The sequence below is a fragment of the Lygodium microphyllum genome, chromosome 12 (genome assembly GCF_053477565.2).
Source record: "Lygodium microphyllum isolate KBCC chromosome 12, Lygodium_microphyllum_v1.1.10, whole genome shotgun sequence".
Taxonomy (NCBI): Eukaryota; Viridiplantae; Streptophyta; class Polypodiopsida; order Schizaeales; family Lygodiaceae; genus Lygodium; species Lygodium microphyllum.
In genome coordinates, this window is record NC_141146.1 from 20,664,560 (window position 1) to 20,686,545 (window position 21,986).

At 42.3% G+C, this 21,986-nt stretch overlaps 1 protein-coding gene and 1 non-coding gene across 2 annotated transcripts; both read right to left on the minus strand.

Moving 5' to 3' along the window:
- Positions 1 to 233: 233 nt before the first annotated feature.
- LOC148027519 (uncharacterized) lies at positions 234 to 20,788 on the minus strand. The gene is made up of 5 exons (XM_087689253.1): positions 20,099 to 20,788; positions 19,519 to 19,583; positions 18,055 to 18,230; positions 1,941 to 2,049; positions 234 to 1,838 (listed from the first exon to the last, which is right to left on the minus strand). The coding sequence occupies exons 1-5, from the start codon at positions 20,595 to 20,597 to the stop codon at positions 1,530 to 1,532; spliced, it is 1,158 nt and encodes a 385-aa protein (XP_087545379.1). The 5' UTR covers positions 20,598 to 20,788; the 3' UTR covers positions 234 to 1,529.
- On the minus strand, positions 9,107 to 9,209 carry LOC148027520 (U6 spliceosomal RNA). Its single transcript, XR_015692744.1, has one exon. It is a non-coding gene; the product is annotated as a U6 spliceosomal RNA (small nuclear RNA).
- Positions 20,789 to 21,986: the final 1,198 nt, after the last annotated feature.

Consider the following 21,986-nt stretch of genomic DNA (forward strand, 5'->3'; position numbering starts at 1 on the left):
CCCTAATTTTGTCAGAGGGATTACTCTACTAACCCTAGCAAGTAGAATCAATAGAACTTTAATTTGAATAATACCCGGGTATTGTACAAACACTTTCAAAATCAAGATAAGGATGAATTGTTTACTAAAGTGACTTACAAGGAGAATTCTCACAATTTGATAAGAAAACCTAGCTTAATGGATAGATTTTAAACTTGAGGAAGTTGAGTTGAGAAAAGTTATTACACAATCTCCACAACCCTGTAAGGCCCTTGGAGTAAGACCACAATGCTAGGAGCATTTTTACTAAGACAATCCTCGAACCAACTTTCAAAATCCTCATCAAGTCCAACTTGTGACCTTGAGCGTAGCTCAAATACCACTTTTTGTTCCTTTAAAAAAATCCACTAATAAGGTTACATCAAATGGTAAACTACAAGTTGTATCTAAGGTTCCCAAGGGATCAATTGAGACAAGAACACACAAGTCATGATTGTTGCTAGACTTGCATGGATGTATTATTATCCAAGATAGGGATTATGCAATGGTCTCAAGTTGAGAATGTTTGAGTTTATATAAATAGATTGTTATGTAAAAATGTTAGTGCCTTGGTATGGATGTTTGTGGGTGTGGTTGGAAAAGTATTAAGGATTTTATATATGAGAGTCAAACAATAATATTCCGACATCATACCTCCCCCCGGTCTTCGCCGAAGTAGAGGCTCTATAAACCAAGTCGGAAACTTTTCCATCTATAGTGTGGGAAATGACACCTAGCTTCACTTTAGAGAGATTGAGAGGTCAATTCAAGTGTGGGGGAAAAAAAGGCTTGTAACTATGTCACAAAAAATTGTCATCCACATGCCACATGCAATCATGAGCTCCATTGCGTATTTAATAACTTCTTATCAGCGATGAGCAGCAACTTATCACCTCAAATTCGTCTTATTTCCACCACCTTAGAATGCAAAACGTTCCAGCTAAGGTGGCATTGTAGTGGCCCTCTCACCCTACACATGTTTCCACTCAGCACCCCACAATTCATCAATAACAATGAATGTGTAAGTTGAGAATACTCTAAACCGAATGTGAAACTGCTGCAATTGGATCTCATTGAAGCCCTCTGCAATCTCCACTGAGGTTTCATAGTTGCACTCAGGAAAAAACTTGGCTTTAGGCCCAAACTGTGTCATCTCATTTATTAGGTTATAAATGCTAAAGCAACCCTAAGTCTATGCCTCTATTCTCCCTGACCATGCCCTCAGGAGTAGTACTCTGCTCTATGCCATTGCTTTAAATCGATATCGTGGAAAAGAGTCATCTGTTATGCTTTGCAATCAAAGTATGCCCATCTTGGGCATACAATCCATGCAAAATGCTGCCATCAATGGATGAACAACAAAATTGTACACGCTTCCTATGCCTCCTTAAAAAAAGGACACTTTCTGTGATGAGAGAAGTGTGTTTACCTCCTTCCAAAGTATCCTTAGAACTCAGGTGTGACTGCTTTCAAGGGCGAGCCAGTACAGCTAGAAACCAGCAGAGTTCATTCTAAATATCCATATAAAGGCGAACAAAGCGTAACGATGACAAAGGGAGTTGGAGTCTCCAGTCTCTTTGTTTTCTGTTCAGACCCCTGCCCTTACCAGCTAGGTCTCTGTTCACTCGCACATTTGCTATTTTCCAAACAGTTATCCCTGCTTCGCTATCAAAATGTTGCAGCTCCAAAACTCCATCCTTTTCAGCTGTTGTGTTCTCACTGTCTGTTTCTTCCAAGTACCTCACAAACATTGGCAAATCTTTGAACCTAAGTAGCTGATCTGGGACCAGCACCACTCTTTCAGCTCCGGGTGAGGAAACCTGTTAACATTGGAGACAAGGCACAACAATGTACTTATTTCACTCTGATCCAACAGTTGACAGTGCACCTTAGTAAAACACCAGTAAATCCTTGTAACTTACTTCGAGAGAGAGATTGTCAGGGATTAATCCACTTTGTCCAGCCAATTCAAGTTTCTTATTATAGATGGTGGAAAAGCTTTCAATTTCAGCCATGCTTGGAGATCCATACCTGCTAAAACAGATGGAAACACATTATGTTTACACATGCTACTCTGGATCCTCTAATATGTTCCATTATAAAGGGTAACCCTGCCACATTGAGAGCTAAACTTTGAACATCTAAACAAAAACTTTTCACTTCAAAATGACAAAAATGGACATCCAACAATTAATTTTACGTACATCCACACCCACAACTTCCTTTTTGGGCTACTGCCCCCTATCAACAATCAGAAGGAAAACATCAAAGGGAAGGAGGAGGAGAAGCAATGGACAGTAACAGCAGTTAAAAAGGGATGACAAGGGGAGGAGATTCGAGAAGCAGCAGCAGCAGATATTTTCAAAAAAAAAGGAAGATAACATGAAAGAGGAGAGCAAGGGACAGCTCCAAGAACATGCACACTGAAAAGAGAGAAGAGAAATTTATGGCAGGAATTGAAACCGGCCAAATTTATGGCAGGAATTGAAACCAGCCTTCCTTGCTTGGATAGGGTGATTCGTAACCTGATTCAACACATATGGACTGACGTCCTTCGAATTTCAATACAATAGCCTGCCATAAATGACCAGCACCAACAATTATCAATATAATTGTTGTTGCTGGTCATCTATGATACCCCATTTGATTCTGCTTCTAGAGTGCAGATTTATATTGCCTGTTTCAGAGGCCTTCTCCATTGGCAGCTTGACATCATTGAGCTAGTGAATATCCTTCCTCGACAAGATTTGCTTTCTTCACACACTGCAATCTCTTTGGTTCCCTTGTTGGTTATATAGACCCTTTCTACTTGTAGTCATGTTACACTTCTGAATTTTGTGTTTTGCTCATTAATACAATTACCCTTCATGAAAAATATATACGCTTCTGTGTGTGTGTGTGTGTGTGTGTGATTAGGCTTCAATTTGAGCACAAATTGATTTTGCATGCGAGTACAATCAAATGAGAATAGGCAAATCCTTCAGATTAGCAGTAATTTCTTCAATCAAAGCTGCTACTCTGATCATTGATCTTCAATCGATGGGCACGGTCTTTGAGATGGTTGAGAAACCCTAATTTTTGCTATAAATCAAGGTTTTGACAACAAATATCTCTGTTGTACACATTCAATGGCTGTATGTAAAGTGCTGAGAATTTGTTAGAAGGGGGGGGGGGGGGGGGGGGGGGGGGGGGGGGAAAGGGAAAGAAAATCAACTGAAGAGAGAATCTTTTGAATGGTAGTTTTGATGGCGATTCTAATCATGCCAACAACTTTGAAAGTGTTAGGAGTGGATGTAGCAACGGAAGTGTAGAAAATTGCTGTCACAGAATGTTTAACACAAGAGTGAAGAGAAAAGAAGAAACACTACAATGGAAACAAGAACACTGCATAAGAACTCACAAAGAAAAAATGCTCAGGAAATGGAATCCACATACCAAGACATGAGAAAGTACAAAAACGATGTCAGTCACCAGCCATATGGACACAGGCACTCGCTCCCTCTCTCCACCAATACCTGTTACGGAAGTATGTAGAGTGATACAATCAATATGACCTAGGAGGAGGGAGTGCCTGAATAAATAGGCTGGAAAATATGCCATCAATATGATCAGGCCGACCAGCAATAAATGCCTTAATCATTATAAAAATGACAAATAGAAAATGCCTAAAATATCTAAATGTGCCAACCTAATTGACATATCCGTCTTTTCAACAACCTCTCTCAGATCATGGGTGATCTAGTACTGTTAGAGAGTCATTCCTTGGACAACAGAGTTGGAGCAGGCAGTACGGACAGTGCAGTCAATGCCACGTCAGCAGTCGGACAGTTGCCACATCATCAGTCAGTCAAGTACAGCAGCAATCAGACAGTTTCAGGCAGCCGACCTAATTCTGGTCATTTTTTTGGTATTTTTCCTCTGCTATTTATAGCAGTCCAGTCCAGCACTTGGACACACACATTTGACATCTAACAGAGACAGCCTACTGAGATTGTTAGCACACGTGCTGACGGAGATCGAGGTCCTCAAGGCAGAGACATGCGCAGACATTTTCTCTGCACCTGTGTATATTCCTGCATTCCTATACAGCATTCTACATTGTAATTTTCTGTGTTTTACTATCTCCTCTCTCTCTCTCTTCTCTCTATGTTCACTCTCTCTCAGTCTTGGTCCCACGCTTCCGTATCGCTGCACTCTGACATGGTATCAGAACGGTGAAATCGGGCTGACTGATTGAAAAACCTACCTGAAGAGGAGATTTCAGCGCCACACAAGGCTGCGTTTCCAGCATTCGAGGACGAGGGGGAGGGCTGCACATTGGAACTAGGCTAAAGCGAGTGTGGGCATGTGGGAAAGGAGTCCAGTTGGTGAATTTGCTGCAAGTTGTTGCTGTTTGAAGGAAAGGAAGGCTGAGTTTTAGGCCTTCCATTGCAGATTTTACCTTTTCATCGCCTCCATCAACTGAAGAAGATTCGGGAAGTGGAGGAAAGAGTCCTAACAAGCTGCGTTTTTCACAGTCACAAAGGGGCTGCTTTTGCGTTTGTGCACGCATTGCAGGGAACATGTCTACAGAGACTGACTTGGAGTTCTAGGCAATCATGGACAGGAAGGTGCCTGTCCTACCGGCTCTTCCATCAGATCGGAAGCTTGATGGTGACAATTACCGCATCTAGCACATGATGATGTTGGCCATTCTAGAGTCTTATGATTTGGCGGAGCTTGTGATGGAGGAGATTAACCGGCCCTTGATGAGAGATGAGTCCAAACTCTCTTCCAATGCTCGTACGGAGTTAACCAAGGCCCAATCTCATTGGGACAAATTGAATGCCAGGATTCATTCTTTTCTTTTTCTGTCTTGTACTACAGCCATGATAGCTCACATCGAGCACTTGATAGTGGCTCGAGAGACATGGCTAGAGCTCGACCAGATGTATAACTGGATGACCCTAATGAAGAGGGTTTCTTTGGAGATGCAGATGCGGACCTTGTCCATGAATAAGTCTTCTTCGCTTTGGAAACACATCAACAAGCTTGAGCAGCTTCAAAATGTGAGGAAGCCTATTTCCTCTGAAGACATGGCGATCACTTTATTGTCCTAGTTGGCGCCACAATTCAGTACTTTTTATTCCGCTCTTATTGCATCCAAGCGGGAGTTGACTCTTCGGTGGGAAGAGCTGGTTCCTATGGTCTTGGACCAAGAGGAATTGCCGAAGGGACAGAATGCTTCCAAATTGAAGGCTTTGGTTGATCAAGCCTCTCAGAAGAAGGGGAAGGACCAAAAAGAGGAGGACAACAAATCCTATAAGGACAAGGAGAAGGAATCGACTTGCCATGTTTGTGGTAAGACCAGTCATTGGAAGAAGGATTGCCCTGACAAAGATAAGAAGGACACCAAGAAGGACCCGAAGGATTTTGGAGAGGGGGCTGCACCCTCATCAGCTACTTTTCTACACTTAGTAGTCATTGAGGACCCTACACCGCAGACTTTTGATGCTGCAATGACAACTCCCCAAGCTTGAGAGTGGATCGTGGATAGTGGTGCCTCATGGCACATCATTCTCTCCTTGATGTTGCCCATTTGCGACCTTTGCATGGGCAGATTCTCATTGGAGATAGCTCTTTTGTGTCTATTGCTACGCGGGGTGAGATGCAGTTGATTCCAGATGGACGTGGTGGTACCCACACTTCCCAGGTGTTGCATGTGCCCGGTTTAGGGTATCACTTGCTTTCGATTCATAAGATTTGTTCTCTTGGCCACTTGGTGGAGTTTGTCAGTGATGTTCGAGTTCTTGATCGTGGATCGAGAAAGGTTTTTTCTTCAGGATATGAGGAGAACGACATCTACAAATTGAAGTCTTCTACAGCTTCTACCTCTCTTCTTCTTACCTCTCAGACACAGTCCGAGCTTTGGCATGCTTGGTTTGGCCACCTGAACTATGAGTACCTTCGGAAGGCGTCACGAGGATCGTTTGTTCAAGATTTGCAAGACAGTGTTGAGCCAACAGCCATGTGTCTCCTACATTAGTGGGAAACTACATTCGGATGCGATTCCCAACAAAGCTTCACGGCGACCTACTTCCCTTATGAAGCTTGTACCTACGGATCTTTGTGGCTCGATGAGGACCAAGTCCCTGAAGGAGAGCTTGTACTTCATGTTGATCGTAGATGACTACAGTAGGAAGACATGGGCCTATTTTTTGACATTGAAGTTGGAGGCTTTCTCCCACTTTAAGAATTGGCTTCTCTTTGAGGAGAACCGATCTGGCCGGCGATTGAGGACCTTGCCCTCAAACAAGGGTGGTGAATTTGTGTCTAATGAGTTTGCTTATTTTTGTGCACATAGGGGCATTCACCAAGAGTTTGCTAACACCAACACTTCTCAAGAAAATGGCATTTTGGAGCGGAAGAACCGAAGTGTGATCGAGATGGCACACACCATGATGGAGCACCGACAGACACGCCAGTTTCTATGGGCCAAGGCAGTGGCTACTGCAGTTCACATCCTCAATCGATCTCCCACTTCGGCTGTTGACAGAATGATACCTTTTGAGGCTTACTTTGGGACTAAGCCCGATGTCTCTTATTTCAAGATCTTTGGGTATGACGCCTATGTGCACATCCCGAAGATGCAGCGTGACAAGTTCGAAGTGGCTTCCGAACGACAAGTTTTTGTTGGTTACAGCTCCCAATCCCAAGGTTATCGGTTGTTTGATCCCGTCAAGCGGGCTGTCTACACGAGCCGAGATGTGCGGTTCATGGAAGTTCCGGCCACAAAGGGGGGTGAGAAGCACCCCGTCCTTGGAGATTCAGGGGAGAGTTGGGCTCCCGAGACAGTTCCTTTGGAGCCAGAGCCTCTTGATGGAGATTCTTTTTCTGATTCAGAGTCTTCCCTTACACCGGCCCCCCAATGGAGCTTCTGCCGGTGGATGTACCCAAGTCTTCAGCAAACGGAGAGCAATAGGGAGAGGTCCGGCCTCCTCCTCATTAGGCCCGTGACACACCGAGATTTAGGGATCAAGGGGGTCCTTGAGGAGTGGGAAATGTAGAATGGACCGCGGAGGTCACGAAGGAATCAGGCACATTTTACAGAGCTTGTTTGCTCTAGCTATTGTTTGATGACCCGTGTTATGCAGAATTAAGAGCCCACTTCTGTGAAGAAGGCTTTGCAGTCCGACCATTGGCGAAAGTCTATGGAAGCCAAGTTGGAGGCTATTGAGAGGAATGGCACTTGGTCCCTTGTGCCTCATCCCTCTCACAAGAAGGTGATTAGCGTTAAGTGATCTTCAAGACCAAGTACCTTAGTGATGGTTCTTTGGACAAGCATAAGGCTCGCCTTGTTGCTAAAGGTTTTGCTCAACGCCCAAGCATTGACTTCCATGATGCTTTTGCCCCCACTGCTCGTATAGCGACTATTCAAGCTGTTCTTGCCTTGGTTGGCCATAGGAGATGACCTGTCTATTAGTTGGATGTGAAGTCGGCCTTTCTTAATGGTGACTTGCAAGAGGAGATCTATGTAGAGCAACCTCTTGGCTTTGGATCCTTGGATGGGAAAGTTTACAAAGAGGCTTTGGATCCTTGGATGGGAAAGTTTACAGGTTGAAGAAGGCCTTGTATGGCCTCAAGCAGGCTCTGTGTGCATGGAACGAGAAGATTAACTCGTTTCCTTAGTTAAAGTTGGGATATCGGTGCTCCAAGGTCGATCTGCAACTTTATGTGCACACTTCTGAGGCTGGTCGTGTGTTGTTTGTATTGTATGTTGATGATTTGATTCTTACACGTGACCATGCAAGCGACCAAGACAACTTTACATCAAACATTCGAGATGACGGATTTGGGGCTTCTTCATTTCTTCTTGGGTCACGAGATTTATTAGTCTCAGAGGGGGATTTTCATCTCTCAACAAAGATACATTCAGGAGCTCTTGGTGACTTTTGAGATGGAGACTTGTCGGACCATTTCTACTCCTATGGATCCGAACTAGAAGGCCACTTCACACTCAGCTTCTCCCTTGATGGATGTTTCCCGTTATCGTCAGTTGATTGGCTACCCAACACTCGTGTTGATCTTTGTTTTGTTGTTGGTCTTTTGGCGGGATTCATGAGTGAACCCAAACAGGTGCATTGGCAAGCTGCCCTGAGGATTCTTCAATATTGGAGGGGGACCTCTGACTTAGGGATTTCTTATCCAGCAGGTACAAATTGCTTCCGATCTTGTTCTTGCAGGTTGGAGCAACTCGGATTGGGCTGGCGATGTGGACCACCGGTGGTCTACTACAGGCTACTGTTTTACATTAGGTCCAGGTGTTATTTATTGGAGTAGCAAGAAGCAGCCCACAGTTGCCCTTTCTTCTACTAAGGCGAAGTATCAGGGCATATCTTCCACCACATGTGAGATTGTGTGGCTTTGGAGATTGCTAGAGGAGCTTGGCTGCCCCCAGACTCATCCTACTCTTCTACGGTGAGACAATGAGAGTTGCATTGCCTTGGTACGGAATCCTGTATTCCATGCCTGGACGAAGCACATTGAGATCCAATATCACTTCATTCGTGAGAAACTTTTGGATCGGACCATTGATATGGAGTATTGCAAGACGGAGGATAATCTTGCAAATTTGTTCATGAAGGCGCTTCCCCAGGCTCTTCTTCGGAGACATGCTAGATCCCTCAGTCTTTTGACCTATCCAAGATTTGAGAGGGGGTGTTAGAGAGTCATTTCCTAGACAGCAGAGTTGTAACAAGTAATATGGACAGTGCAATCGATGCCATGTCAGCAGTCGCAACCACGTTAGCAGCCGAACAGTTGCCACGTCATCAGTCGGTCAAGTACAATAGCCGTCGAACAATTTCAAGCAGTCGATCTGATTCTAGTCATTTTTTTGGTATTTTTCCTCTGCTATTTATAGCAGTAGTCCAGTCTAGCACTTGGACACACACATCTGACATCTGACAGAGACAACCTACTGAGACTGACAGCACGCGCGCTGACGAAGATCGAGGTTCTCAAGGCAGAGACATACGCACATATTTTCTCTGCACCCATGTATATTCTTGCATTCCTATACAGTATTCTACACTGCAGATTTTCTTGTTTTACTATCTCCTCTCTCTCGATTTGTGCATGTCATCCTTGCGCAGGGGCCATACTAATCTTCTCTGTATCGTTCCAATTTTATCAGATGTCTCCGAAGAGACACTGTCTCCTCTCTCTCTCTCTCTCTCTCTCTCTTTTTTTTTTCGTAAATCTCTCTCTCTCTCTCTCTGTGTGTGTGTGTGTGTGTGTGTGTGTGTGTGTGTGTGTGTGTTCACTCTCTCTCAGTCTTGGTCCCGCGCTTCCGTATCGCTGCACTCTGACAAGTACAATACAATATACAATGATAAGAATCCATCATACTACATCCAACAATGTTCATCAAATAGAACCATAGATACCCAAGCAGTGGATGTGCAAGCCACTAGCATGGTGCCTCTAGGAGAGAACCCAATGTTGATGTTGATCGTACCAACTGCTGAAAAATAGAGAAGAATCATAGCAAAACTCTATGTCTCTCAACAATGTCTCTGAAATAGCACATGTGACCATCCTGTCACAAATGCCGCAACACATAAATGACTGGATTCCCCGCCTTTGGCAAGACCACCAAAGTGTCCCCTTATGCGAACTTAGTATAGGAGCCAAGTCCGCTCTCTATCAAACACCTCATCATGAACCTAGATGTCAATCCTAACTCCACAATATGAAAACCTGCTAGACTTCTGTCAATGCGTCAAGGAAACCCCTCTCTGGATCTTGTGCACCCATATAGATGAGGCACAACTGTCCCACCTCACCACCCTCTCATAGTTTCTCTCTGGCACATGAGAGTTGTGAGGAATGTCTTACAACACCTGTACTAGCAAGCTAGAAGGGAGGCCCCTATAGCCATCGCCAAGGCCGCATGGCAAGAGCCTAAACCCAAACCTAAAGACGAGGAAGACTCATCAAGAGAGTCATTCTCGTCGTCACTGTCTGTGTCTACATCCGTAAAGCTACTAATGTCTTGCAATCCTTCCAAAGATGTTCCTTCTTGTCATAATAATAGCATTAAGACTTCTTCTTCTTCCGTATGTCACTCCTCTGAAACTGGAATAACACAATAAGTATCCAACATACCACTCGTAGGTGAGGAAACAATGGTTGCATGTTGAGCATCAGTATGAGGAGCTGGAGGAGCCATGATAAGGGAGATATAGAGAAAATGAGTAGAGACAAGAGATCTTGAGGGATAGATGTGTGACAAAAAATATATACTCACAAGAGTTTCAAGAGTTCAAGCAATAATGAAAACACACAGAGAATGGATCTACAATACAAAGAGTGTGGTGTAGAGAAACATGACAACTGAATACACAAGAACTCTCCCTAAAGGTGAGCAGTGAATCACAGAGGTTGATCAGAAAACAAGACAATTGCGGTACAAATAAAAGAAATTAGGAGAAACTAGACTAAACGCAGCCAGGCAAAGATCAAACAAGGAGTCAGCAACAGCAAGAGGCCTGAAAATACTATCACCCATCCTTCAAAGGGTCAAAACCTAGAGACGCAGAGAGCTGAAGCAAAAATGCAGACAGAGTATGCAATAAATGTAGCCGTACAACAGGGTAAACAGATCACCTCAGCCCTGAAAGAAGGCAGAAACAGTAAACTAAATAGTAGGCTGCAAAATGCAGAGTAAAACACTAGAAAAAAGGCTGTTTTGGCTTAGCAGATGGTCACCCAGGCTGTAAACACAGTCGCAGTCCCTCTCTCCCCTAATCCCTACTATGGAAGTATGCAGCTATAGAATCAATATGACACAGGAGGGAATGCCTGAATAGACAGGCCAAAAATATGCCATAAATATGATCAGGTCGGCCAGCAATAAATACCTAAAATCTGTCACCACCTCTCACTAAGCAGGAAAGGAATCTTGCTGGCGCTATCTTGTCACATTACACAATCAGCCGTCGCCTGATTCTAGGTGTTCCCTAATGGCTAGTTCCTCTCTCTCAGCTGCTCTCCACCCTCAAAATGGCTACCACCACCTTCAGCCAATTCTAAACCACCCTTTGTTAGTTTGCTTGGGCAAGATTTCCAAGTGGCTGGTAGTAAGAAATTATGAGCCATTTGAAGTAAGTGAAAAGATTAATAGCATTGGCTACAAGTTTCTTTGATGGTCTGAATTGATTTTTGCCCTCTTTGAACTCACATGCCATAAGTCGTTACTGAGTTGGACTTTCGCAATGCAATTTTTGATGCAATCAAAAGATTTCCTACCTAATCCTACTCCTATTGCAACAAGAATGAAGTAATAAAAACAATCAAACAACAATTGGCCTCAAATTTCAAAGTTTTTTTTAAGGTGGATTTTTTGCTTCTTTTTACCTATGACACATTTGTAATGATAAGAAGCAACATTTAGCTACCCAAACACTACACAAATGGTCTCTACACTACCCTAAAACTCTTGGCAATCTACACGCAACTCCCGATCACTCTAAATGTCCGGAACCCTCTTTTGGACATTCTCCTACTCTAAATGCTAGCCCTAGAACTAGCTCAATCTAATGAAAGTTCAATTTGCAGAGATGATGTCTCGTTTCCTCTAGCTTGGGATGAACTCATCCCCAACAATGATGCCAATGTACCAAAAAGCCCAAATGACTAAGACATTTTTAGTCGGGTGGTCACATTGACTAAAAGTCTCCATAATGAGTGGTTTTAAAAGGCGAAACCAGATGCTCATGATCAAAGAAACAAATTATGAATTGGTGAATCTATGCAACTAAGCTCCTCTAGAATCCAAATTTGGCAACTCCTAAAACATAAGAGATTTACTATTTTTTGAAAGTTACTCGAATGGAAATTTTCTTCACATCAAAGGCTCCAAAATTTTGCAAAGAACAATTTTGTTTTTTGTAACTATCTCAAATTCTTAACCATTTGAGAGTTTTTTAGAGTAGAAGGTTTAGAAACTTCTGTCTAGAAAATTGACATGTGGTATCTATAATAGGACACGTGCCATTTTGAAAGTGACAAGTGTCCCTACACTTATCATCTTGCTCAACACTCAGCATTTTCAACAAACACTTATCATTTGTAGACTTCACTTTCCAATTTTGAGCACCCAATCTCCACACTATATATTGGAGATCTCTCTCTTCATATCCAACAAGCTCCAACATTGAAATTTCAATCACATGCTTTGTGTGTTCCTATCTATTACTCATCCAAGAAGCACTTTCTACTTAGCTTGATCATATCAAAGCTCTAAATAGGAAAATCAGCTTGCTATCCGGATCATGCAAAAAATTAGGGTTTCAAATGTGAGAGTGTACAACAAACAGGAAACATGAACACAAACAGAAAAGAGAAGAGAGAGATTGAAAGAGAGAAGAGAATGAAGTGATAACTCTACACTAGATATGAATAGAAAGCTGAATACAATGATGGACTAATCAATCCCTACACACAGTCCACGGCATTAATGAGGGCACTAGATCAAGCTGATGATGATGGCAACACTGAGACGAAGAAAAGATTGAAGATGAAGTGTGTTGTCCACTTGCAGAAAGAGAATGACCATCTAAAATGTGGGGGGACTAATAAATGGCCCACGAATCTTGAATCTAGCTAACCAACCAAGAAAGAAGTACAAAATCGGAAAGGCCACCGCTAACTCGGAATGCTTCCGAGCAAAATGGTATTGAACCTTAATTTGCTTTGTGCAAGTATGAAAGACTGTGTTCTTCACTAGAGCTAGAGCACTCTGGTTATCCACACGTAGCTAAGTGGGTTTTGTTTTTGGAAAGCCAATTTCTTTGCCAACAATTGGCAAAGCCAAACTACCTCCTAGGTAGTAGAACAAAGAGCATGGTACTCTGACCCCATAGAAGATAATGCCACGGTAAGTTGCTTCTTATTGGTTCATGAGATAGCTCTCGATCAAAGGGAGAAAGCAAAACCTAAAGTGGAGCATTTGGACGCCACATCTATTGCCCAATCTGAGTCATTCCAACCAGCAAGAGTGGCCCTCTCTCCATGCATAATCCCATAGGATCAAGTCCCCTGTAAATAGCCTAACACACACAAAGTAGCTCTCTAATGAGCCTAAATAGATGTCTTCATGAAAGAAGACAGCAATGCCACCACAAAAGAAATGTATGTCATAGTATATTTAAGCAAAATCAAAGAGCCAAGGCACCTATAGCGAGGTGCATCTAGAAGGGGATCTCCAGTAGTCACCAACTTGGGCTCTGCGTCCATGCAATCATGCCAAACTCCGAAAGAAGTTTGGAGAGATAACCTATGTTGGGAAATAAAAATGCCCTATGGCAACTAATAGATCTTAAGGTCAAGAAAGAAGTGAATGATACCAAAATCAATCGTGTCGAACTCTTGCCCCAAAATTCCTCTTGTCCGATCTACCTCTTTGAAATCACTCACTCCTTGTGATAATCAAGTCATCCACATACAAGATGACCAAAACACACCTATCATACTCAACCTTATAATAGAGGTTGAGGTCATAATTTAATCTATGGAAGCCACTTTGTAGAAAGAATCGATCAATCTAGAAGCTTGTTTCACGCAATAGAGGACCTTCTACAACGTGTAGACACGATTCTCCTTCCCCTATACACGAAAACCAAGAGGCTGATCGACATCGTCTCCTCCTCTAAAATACCGTTTAAGAAGATAGACTTCACATCCGTCTAGTAAACTAGCCATCAATGATGGGCAGCAAGAGTCAAAATAGCCCAAATAGTAGGCATACGAGCTATTGGTGCAAAGGTCTCTGAGTAATCCAAGCTTACCCTCTATGCAAAGCCCTTGGCAGCAAGCCTAGCTTTATACTTGTCCAAGGTGTCATCAATTAGGTATTTGGTCTTATAGATTCATTTCACACCAATCACTTTTTGCTTCTTTGATGCGGAACCAACTCCCAAGTTTGATTATGGGCTCAATACCATCAAGCTCCTCTTGCATAGCACAACACTAAACATCCTCTACAAGAGCCTCATCAATAGTGGTAGACTCATGATCCTGTAGAATTCGTGACATAAGAGCACAATTCACACATAGTGAACTACCATGGCTTGTATCCTAGCTGATTTACGTGGGTCTACTGGTATCTCGAGAAAGTGAAGCACTCCTAAATCCTACATAAGTTGTCAATACCACTATGGAATGGCAATGGGCTGATCCTATGACAAGGGAGATTGAAAGGCCTTCAATACCTATAATGCACTTGTCTAGCCCCTAATCGGAAGAAGAGGGCTCCTCCTTGGACGGCACAAAACCCCCTGAAGACACCTCAGGGAATGGTGAAAAGAAGAGGACGAAGAAGGGGGAGGAACAACAAAAGGTGGAGGACGAAAAGGAGGGACCTAGGAAGGAGTCACTCACGAAGAAGAGGTGCCAATCTTGGAAGGAAGGGGACAAGGGGCCGATGGTGGCAATTGAGGGGGAGTGGGAAGGGGAAGGAGCGTAGTGGAGGGTTTTTTTGTCAATGATGAAGAAACACCTACTAAAGAGTCACCATCAATAGAAATACCACATCGCTGCTCACATGTATCTTTCTTTTTATTGGGTCATAGGAAAGCTCACAAACCAAGCGACTGCATTTAATGCAGCAGGTACAGCAAGCGACAACATCTTGAATCAAGCGACAACTTCAATTGCATATTTGACTAGGCAGCAATCAGTTTTGGGATTTTCTTGCATGGAAAATCAGGGAATTCTCTCTCTCTTGCATTCTCTCACCTTCTCCAGTTCATTCTCAGGTTATCTCAGCATTTCCTAGCCATTTGGAGAAGATCACAACCAGATTTGGTGGAGAGCAAGAGAAATTATGCTGTAAAGCCTAATTTACAACAGTAATTAGGGCTTAGCAACCACCTTGGGATCTGTGCCATCAATCAAGGGCATAGTACACTAAAATCAGCACCTGAAATTCAAGGAATTGTCATGGATTCCAACTGTCAACTCATCCATTGTGAATAATTAGCAACATTTGGCCAGTTGGGATCTCATTTGTGTAAGTCCTAGGTGAAAATCAAAGGGCAATTGGCCCGAATTGTTTGCTATTTGTTGATATAGCCAGGGGCTTTTGAATCAGCAAAGGAGATTGTGGAATCTCAGCTTGCACTCAATCCATTAGCAATTAACATTAAAGAAATACCGAAAGGGCACCAGTTTTGGGGCCAACAGGATGTCCAATGTCCAAGACTCTTAAGGTAAATTGTGCATTTCAGTTTATACACTTTAATTAATTGTTGTGAATTGTGCTTGATCAAGTTTTACCACCCTATCTGAGAAGGAAGGCTGGTTTCATTTGGCAACTTCAGATTGGGCTTGCCCCATTTCTTCTTGTTCACACAGGCATAAGCATCACATCCAAAGACGCAAAAGTGGATAATAGGAGGCTTCTTACCAAAGAAAGTCTCATATCGAGTCATGTCCTATAATGTCGAAGTCAAAGACCTATTGCAAATATACACCATTGTAGCAACCACTCACCCCAAAAGGAATGAGGAAGACCACGATGCTCTAACATTGATCTCGCCATCTCAAGCATGGTCCTATTGACACATTCCACTACACCATTCTCACATGGTGTGTTCAAATGGGAGTACTCCATCCAAATGCCATGCTCCTTGCAAAACCTGTCAAAAGCCTTAGAGCAAAATTGTCCATCATAATCAGCTTGTACACCTCAAACCTTGAAATTTCGAGTTTGCTTTTAGCAAACACTATCCACTCATAGAAGTAGGGATATGCCTCGCTCTTGTACTCTAAAAAACATGGCCACACGTACCTATTGAAATAATCAACAATAAGCATTTGATATTTGGCCTTCCCAATAGAGATTGTGGCCATAGGTCCACACAAGTTAATATGCACCAACTCTAGCCGAGTAGTAGTCCTCCGAGAAGAAACCAATGGGTGAGGCTGCATATGTTGCTTGCCCCATAAGCAACTAGGGTATAATGTGTGGATGGGGGAAAAATCAAGAAGCCCCTCCATTGACTTCTTTCGAGAAGCCTATCAAAAGTCGAAGTTCAGCCACATGGACATGCCAAAGTAGCCCAAGCCTGTGAGAAATCCAAACAAGGGCGGTGAGCTTGTAGATCCCACTCTCCTATATACCTATCCAAAGAATAGCACCTATAGAAGAATCCTCAATGGTCACAACATCTTGGGTGAAAACCACTTATATACCTAGCTATGTCAAACCATCGACAGAAAGAAGGTTAAAACCCAAATCTCGTACATAAAGAACTTTAGCAGGAAAATTCTATCTATTGTACAAAAGTGGAATAGTTCCCACGTCACAAACAGGAATAGAAGAGTTATCACCAATAGTGATGCAATGTTGGAAAATGACAACCGGCTATGGAGGAGAGAAAAGAGAGAATGAGAGTATACTGAAGCAAAAGAGTAGAGTGTACTTGCTAAACTAAAAGAATGAGAATGCAAGGTACAAGCTAGGTCTAAGATAGACCTAGCTCTAACTCAACTAGAGTTAACTAAGTCTAACTCTAACTCTAAGAGTGGTGACATAAATTATAACTTTAGTTGTGTTCACACTAAGAACTGAAAAAGAACTAAAGACTAAAACATTAGGCACTACCCATAGAATTAGCAAATTCTAACATGGAACCCTACAGTGCCAATGTGGTAAAATACATGAATGATCAATCACCAAAGGGTGGCAAGTTTAAGGACTTGCCAAAAGCCTCAAACTGCTCATGAGGTAGTGCCTTGGCGAAAATGTTTGCAGCATTTCCTTGTGTAGAAATACACATCAAGTTGATCTCTCTTGCATAGCATCTCTCCTTGACATAAAGGTAATGCACCTCAATATCTTTCGTGCAAGTATGAAACATAGGATTTCATGCCACTGCAATAGCTTTGTTTAGCTTGCATACCATGTGCTCTTTCCCCTTAACCACAAACCCTAGAGGTTGTGACATATAAACATCCTCATGCAAATTCCCATTCAAGAATGCTATCTTAATGTTCAACTAATGTACCTTCCAACCATAATTTGCAGCCATAAACATAGGGTGATTTTCCAAGATAAGATAACCACATCTTTGTAGTCTTGGTAGGTTCTTGGGCAGCTAATGTGCCCCCATTGATTGATACCCTAGCTACTTTGCGGTGGGACGTCTCAAGGTAAAACACAGGTTAATCTACACTTGCAATCCCTTTTTGGTTCTAGTGTTGGGCTTGAGAGGGGGTGTTAAGCTAAAAAAGCTCCATTACACATTAAACCTTGATTAGCTCACTAAAACAGATGCCTGATCTCATCTCAGCCCAAGTGCTCATACTAAAAAGGGGCCAAACTTTTCATAAAGAAGGATAAAGTGAAGGCAAGATTAAGAGAAAAAAGATTAAGCGATGAGAAGGACTAGGAGCGTATTGTTGCCCCCATATGAGCCTTTGTACTTGGTAGCTAGACTCTTTTGGGCTACCTTTGTAATGAACGAATGCCATACGAGCCTTTGTACTCGGTGGCTAGACTTTTTTGGGCTACCTTTGTACTGAACTGAATGCCATATCATACTGGGTATCCCTGAACTCAAAAAATCATCACTTGGCGAGTCTTGAACCACCAAATGCTCCAATCATTGCACTTGGCACTCTGAACAGCATCCTGTGTCACTTGACAAGTCTGGCACCACCAAATGCTCCAATCATTGCACTTAGCACTCCAAACAGCATCCTGTGTTAGCGATAGAAATGATATTTTTTGGCGAGTCTGGAACCACCAAATGCTCCAATTATTGCACTTCGCACTCCAAACAGCATCCTGTGTTAGTGATGTGTCTTCTCACTATCAATAGAGACAACTTTGTAGAAAAGTGAGCTCTAGGTGGAATAACACAACCTCCACCTATGTTGCCTCAAAATCCTCCAAACTCTGCCTCCACACCAAACCTTTAAACTTGCAGTGCAGCTAGGAATGAAGATGGGAGAGAAGCTCATAAATCTCAATACCATGATACATACCTATCAGATAACTTGTCAAGTCGCACATAAACATGGCCATCAGGAGAAACTTTAAATGCATATAAGGAAAAGTTGACACCGAATTCCTCCAATACTTCCTTTGCAATCGACAAGGCCTTATCACCCCAGTCTGCAGTGCTTATATTCACTCCACCTCCATCTTCTCCGTCTCCAAGCTGGAAATCCAACAAAGCATGAATGAGAAAGTCTTCAAGGAAGCGATCTAACTGCTCAAAATAAGGCACATACAGCCCACAAACAGAAAGCCCCTTCCATCTGAAAATGGAAATGAATGATGACCCTAGCATGAAAACCAGAATTAAATGCTCATGTCATTCTAATTCTTTGAAGGAACAAAATGATAAAAAGAGCAAACTGGATGCCACAAAACAATATCAAGGTCAACATAAGATCTGTACAAGCATGCAGTGTACATCCTACAAACATGACTTCAAGTGTTTATGTGCAGTAGCACACATTAGATGCACACCAACATATAGAAAGAGCAAGCTTTACTAGGATATAAAGGATTTATATATCAATATCTCTGCAAAAATACTTGCACCAGCTGTCTTGCTTTCTTACACTGTATATGGAAAGATATGCATAATAAATAATTCTAGAAAGATGCCTGTATCTTGCTTTCTTACTATGTCTTGCATTCATCTGAACTACTATCTTGGATTAAATTCGTTCTGAAATATAGAAAAGGCAAGCTTTACTAGTATATAAAGGATTCGTGAGCCAATATCTCCACAAAGACACTTGTATCAACTGGCTTGCTTCCTTTGATTGTATACATAGTAAGATATAGAAAGAGCAAGCCTTACAAATATGTAAAGGATTTCTAAGTAAATATCTCCTCAAAGTTACTCGCATTAGCTGCAAATGAGCAGAAGTAGACACCACAGACTTTCCTCACCAAAGTCCCTAGCAAAACCAACAACGAAAGCAATTCCTAGACCCAGTGAACAATGGTCTTAACATCAGAAAACGAATCTCAACTTTTAAACAAATGGTACCAAAGAATATCAACGCCAAGAAGGTCCTCGAGGGAGGACCATGCGGATAATGAAGTTGTATCAAATGCACAAGTGACTTAAGGCCTAGTTTAAGGCATTAAGAAAGCACGTGAGACAATGTGGTCTCTTTTTTTGAGACACTAATGACAGCACTCAAATACGTTGTAAAACTGTCAATCCAGAAATCACTGTTAAGTTAAAACAATAATACACCAGAATCTTGGACATATGAATCATCTATTGTACATATAGCATTGCTTCAAACTGCCTGACACCCATTTAAATATTCTACGTCATTTGTGAAGATACATGCTACATGAAACAGAAAACTTTACTATTCATTGTTAGATTCCTCTACAAAATTAATTTATTTGAGCGTGTACTTCTTAACAAAGGATGTGCTTGGGGAGAAAACTTGAAAGTCAAGTAAAGGATGACATACTGCAACATCCACATCTCCTTCTTCTTCTTCTATTTCATCAAAATCATCCTCTTCCAACATTGAGTCTGCCAACAGAAAAGTTAAGCCCAACATTAGAGAAAGGCCGATAAAAAGAGGATTGCTATGCTACTGCAGCCCCTCTCAATCCTGTGAATTGCAGCATTGCTTTCAAAATTGTACACTTTAACAAGCGTTTGAGGTAAACTAACCAAGTTTGTGAAATGTTATGATCTCCTTAGGAAACAGTGTATTTTCTGTGTTGTTGTAGGGCCTACATAAGCACCGCCCACATTACAGAAAGGCCACAAGCTACCCAACGTGATACCAAAGAGGAGAATTGTTGCAGAACACTTAGACAACTGTGGTTATAATCTGTTTTAATTTGTTACCCATCTCCAGCAATAATAACAATAATCAAACAACAGTTAACATTCCCACTTTCAATCACACCTTTTTCAAGACTAGACTGCACCCAGTGTATGCTCAGCCAACAAAAGGCGAGCAAAAGCATTGCTCATGGTTTTCTTTCTTAGATAAGACCGGTCAAGTGACATGCTTTAAGGGGGCAAGCAAAGCTCACCATCTAAGACATCCTCGATATCGCCATCCTCCTTAAACTCCTCTTCAAAATCTTCTTCCATAAGGCCATCCTCCACCTCCTCCTCTTCATCATCATCATCCTCATCTGCTTCAATAACCTCTATGTTTTTTGAAGATTTGTTTTGGCCTGGTGATGGAGTTTTGCCTGCTGCAGCCCTTACATTTCGCCGAGGGCTCTTTGTTGCAGTGGCGAAACCGCAACGGGCCGGCGGCCAGCTGCTACCATGGTTCAATCGGCACAAAGAGGACGATTCAAAGGCAAGGGAGGGGTGGGAATGGCTTCCCGTGCTGCTGCGACACCGCCGGAGAGGCCACACATCAATGGAATTGAAGATAAGGCAGGTTTTCTGATGCCAAGGGCGTGGGGGGGTTGGCCTGCAGGAGGCCTTGGTCGGCGCTTCTCTGCAAGCGCAGGCTATGGTCGTAACACAGCTACTCAGCGACCTGCAGAAGGATTCTTTGACATTGTAACAGTTCATTTGCTGCGGTTGGGATCGCCTCCTTCCTGGCAGTCGGAAGAAAGCGTAAGACAAGGTAACTGGAGCAGAGCAACAATCAAGGCATGTATTGCTGCCACCTTTGCGTTTTAGAGTTACAATCGCATCATCTCTTTAGGGATATGGTGTTGTTAGGATCACCATGGCATAGTTTCTCATGGCTTTGATTCAGTTGAATGAAGGTGGTGATGATTATATTGTTGGTGGTGATAACAAGCTTTGAATTGCAACTAACCCACAACTAGTTTACGAACTACTAGCGACATCTCTACAAAAATTTACAGAGAACAAAGGAGAAGGATAATGAAGGATGAGGTCCTTGATGTCGATAAGTCGTGCTCAAACATACAAGGTTTAACAAACACAAAGGTGGTGTTGGCCTTCTTCACATGAGAGGCTTCCAAAGTCTATGGACATGGCAACCTAGTTCAATGTTATTCTTAAAATTGAAGGACCTGTGGACTAGATTTACTATGGTGGCAAGGGGTTTTTCGATGTGGTATTTGAAAGAATAGGTAGCAAGGAAAGTCAAAGAGCAAGGGATCTATTTCTAGGGTCTCAACCTAGTGTACATCATGCCTTAGCAACCAATGGAAATTGGGAAGATGGTCTTAGAAAGCAATGTACCATCTAGAAGGAGATCCTTGACTTGCGAGCTTACCTACAAGAACATGTTACTCAATATTGTTAAAGGGGTTGGGTAAAACCACTTTACATTCCCCCTTTGGTTAGTCCCTTTAGGAATTGGCATTGCTTGTTGTCAGATACAACAAAAAAACAAGTTGAGAATTTGGATGTGGATGTCCCATATGTCAAGGAGCTTAGAGTTAGTTTCGAGCACTTTCTACAAGTACAGGCTTTAGGGTCATTACCATAGAGAGTCTCCAAATGAGAATTAGGAGACTCAGCCTTCCATATCCAAATGAGAATGAGGAGACTCGACCTTCCATACCCTATTTCATAAGACTTATTTGTACATAAATGGTCAAAAACAACAAGTAGGTATGTCAAAATGCTCAAAAAGCTCAAATAGAGTAAGAGAGAGGAAGAGGACAATAGGTAGATTGTCAAGAATTCTAAAGGTAAGGAAAAGTAAGAAGTTATAGGCCCCAAGAATACTAAAAAAAAGCCCTCTTCAAGTCAAGAACCTTTAGAATAGAGCTATAATTTCTAAAGCCAGTCAAGGAAACCAATGCAAGGCTTTATACATGCAACATGTGGGATGTAGGGAACTCTTATTTCTTTAAGAGCTTCAAACCACATATGTTAGCGCTACCTCTCAGATGACCACTGCATGTGCTCTACACACGAATTGCACATCTATCATTCCTATCCAAGAAAATATAAATGTAAATTGATATCGAGTTGTAG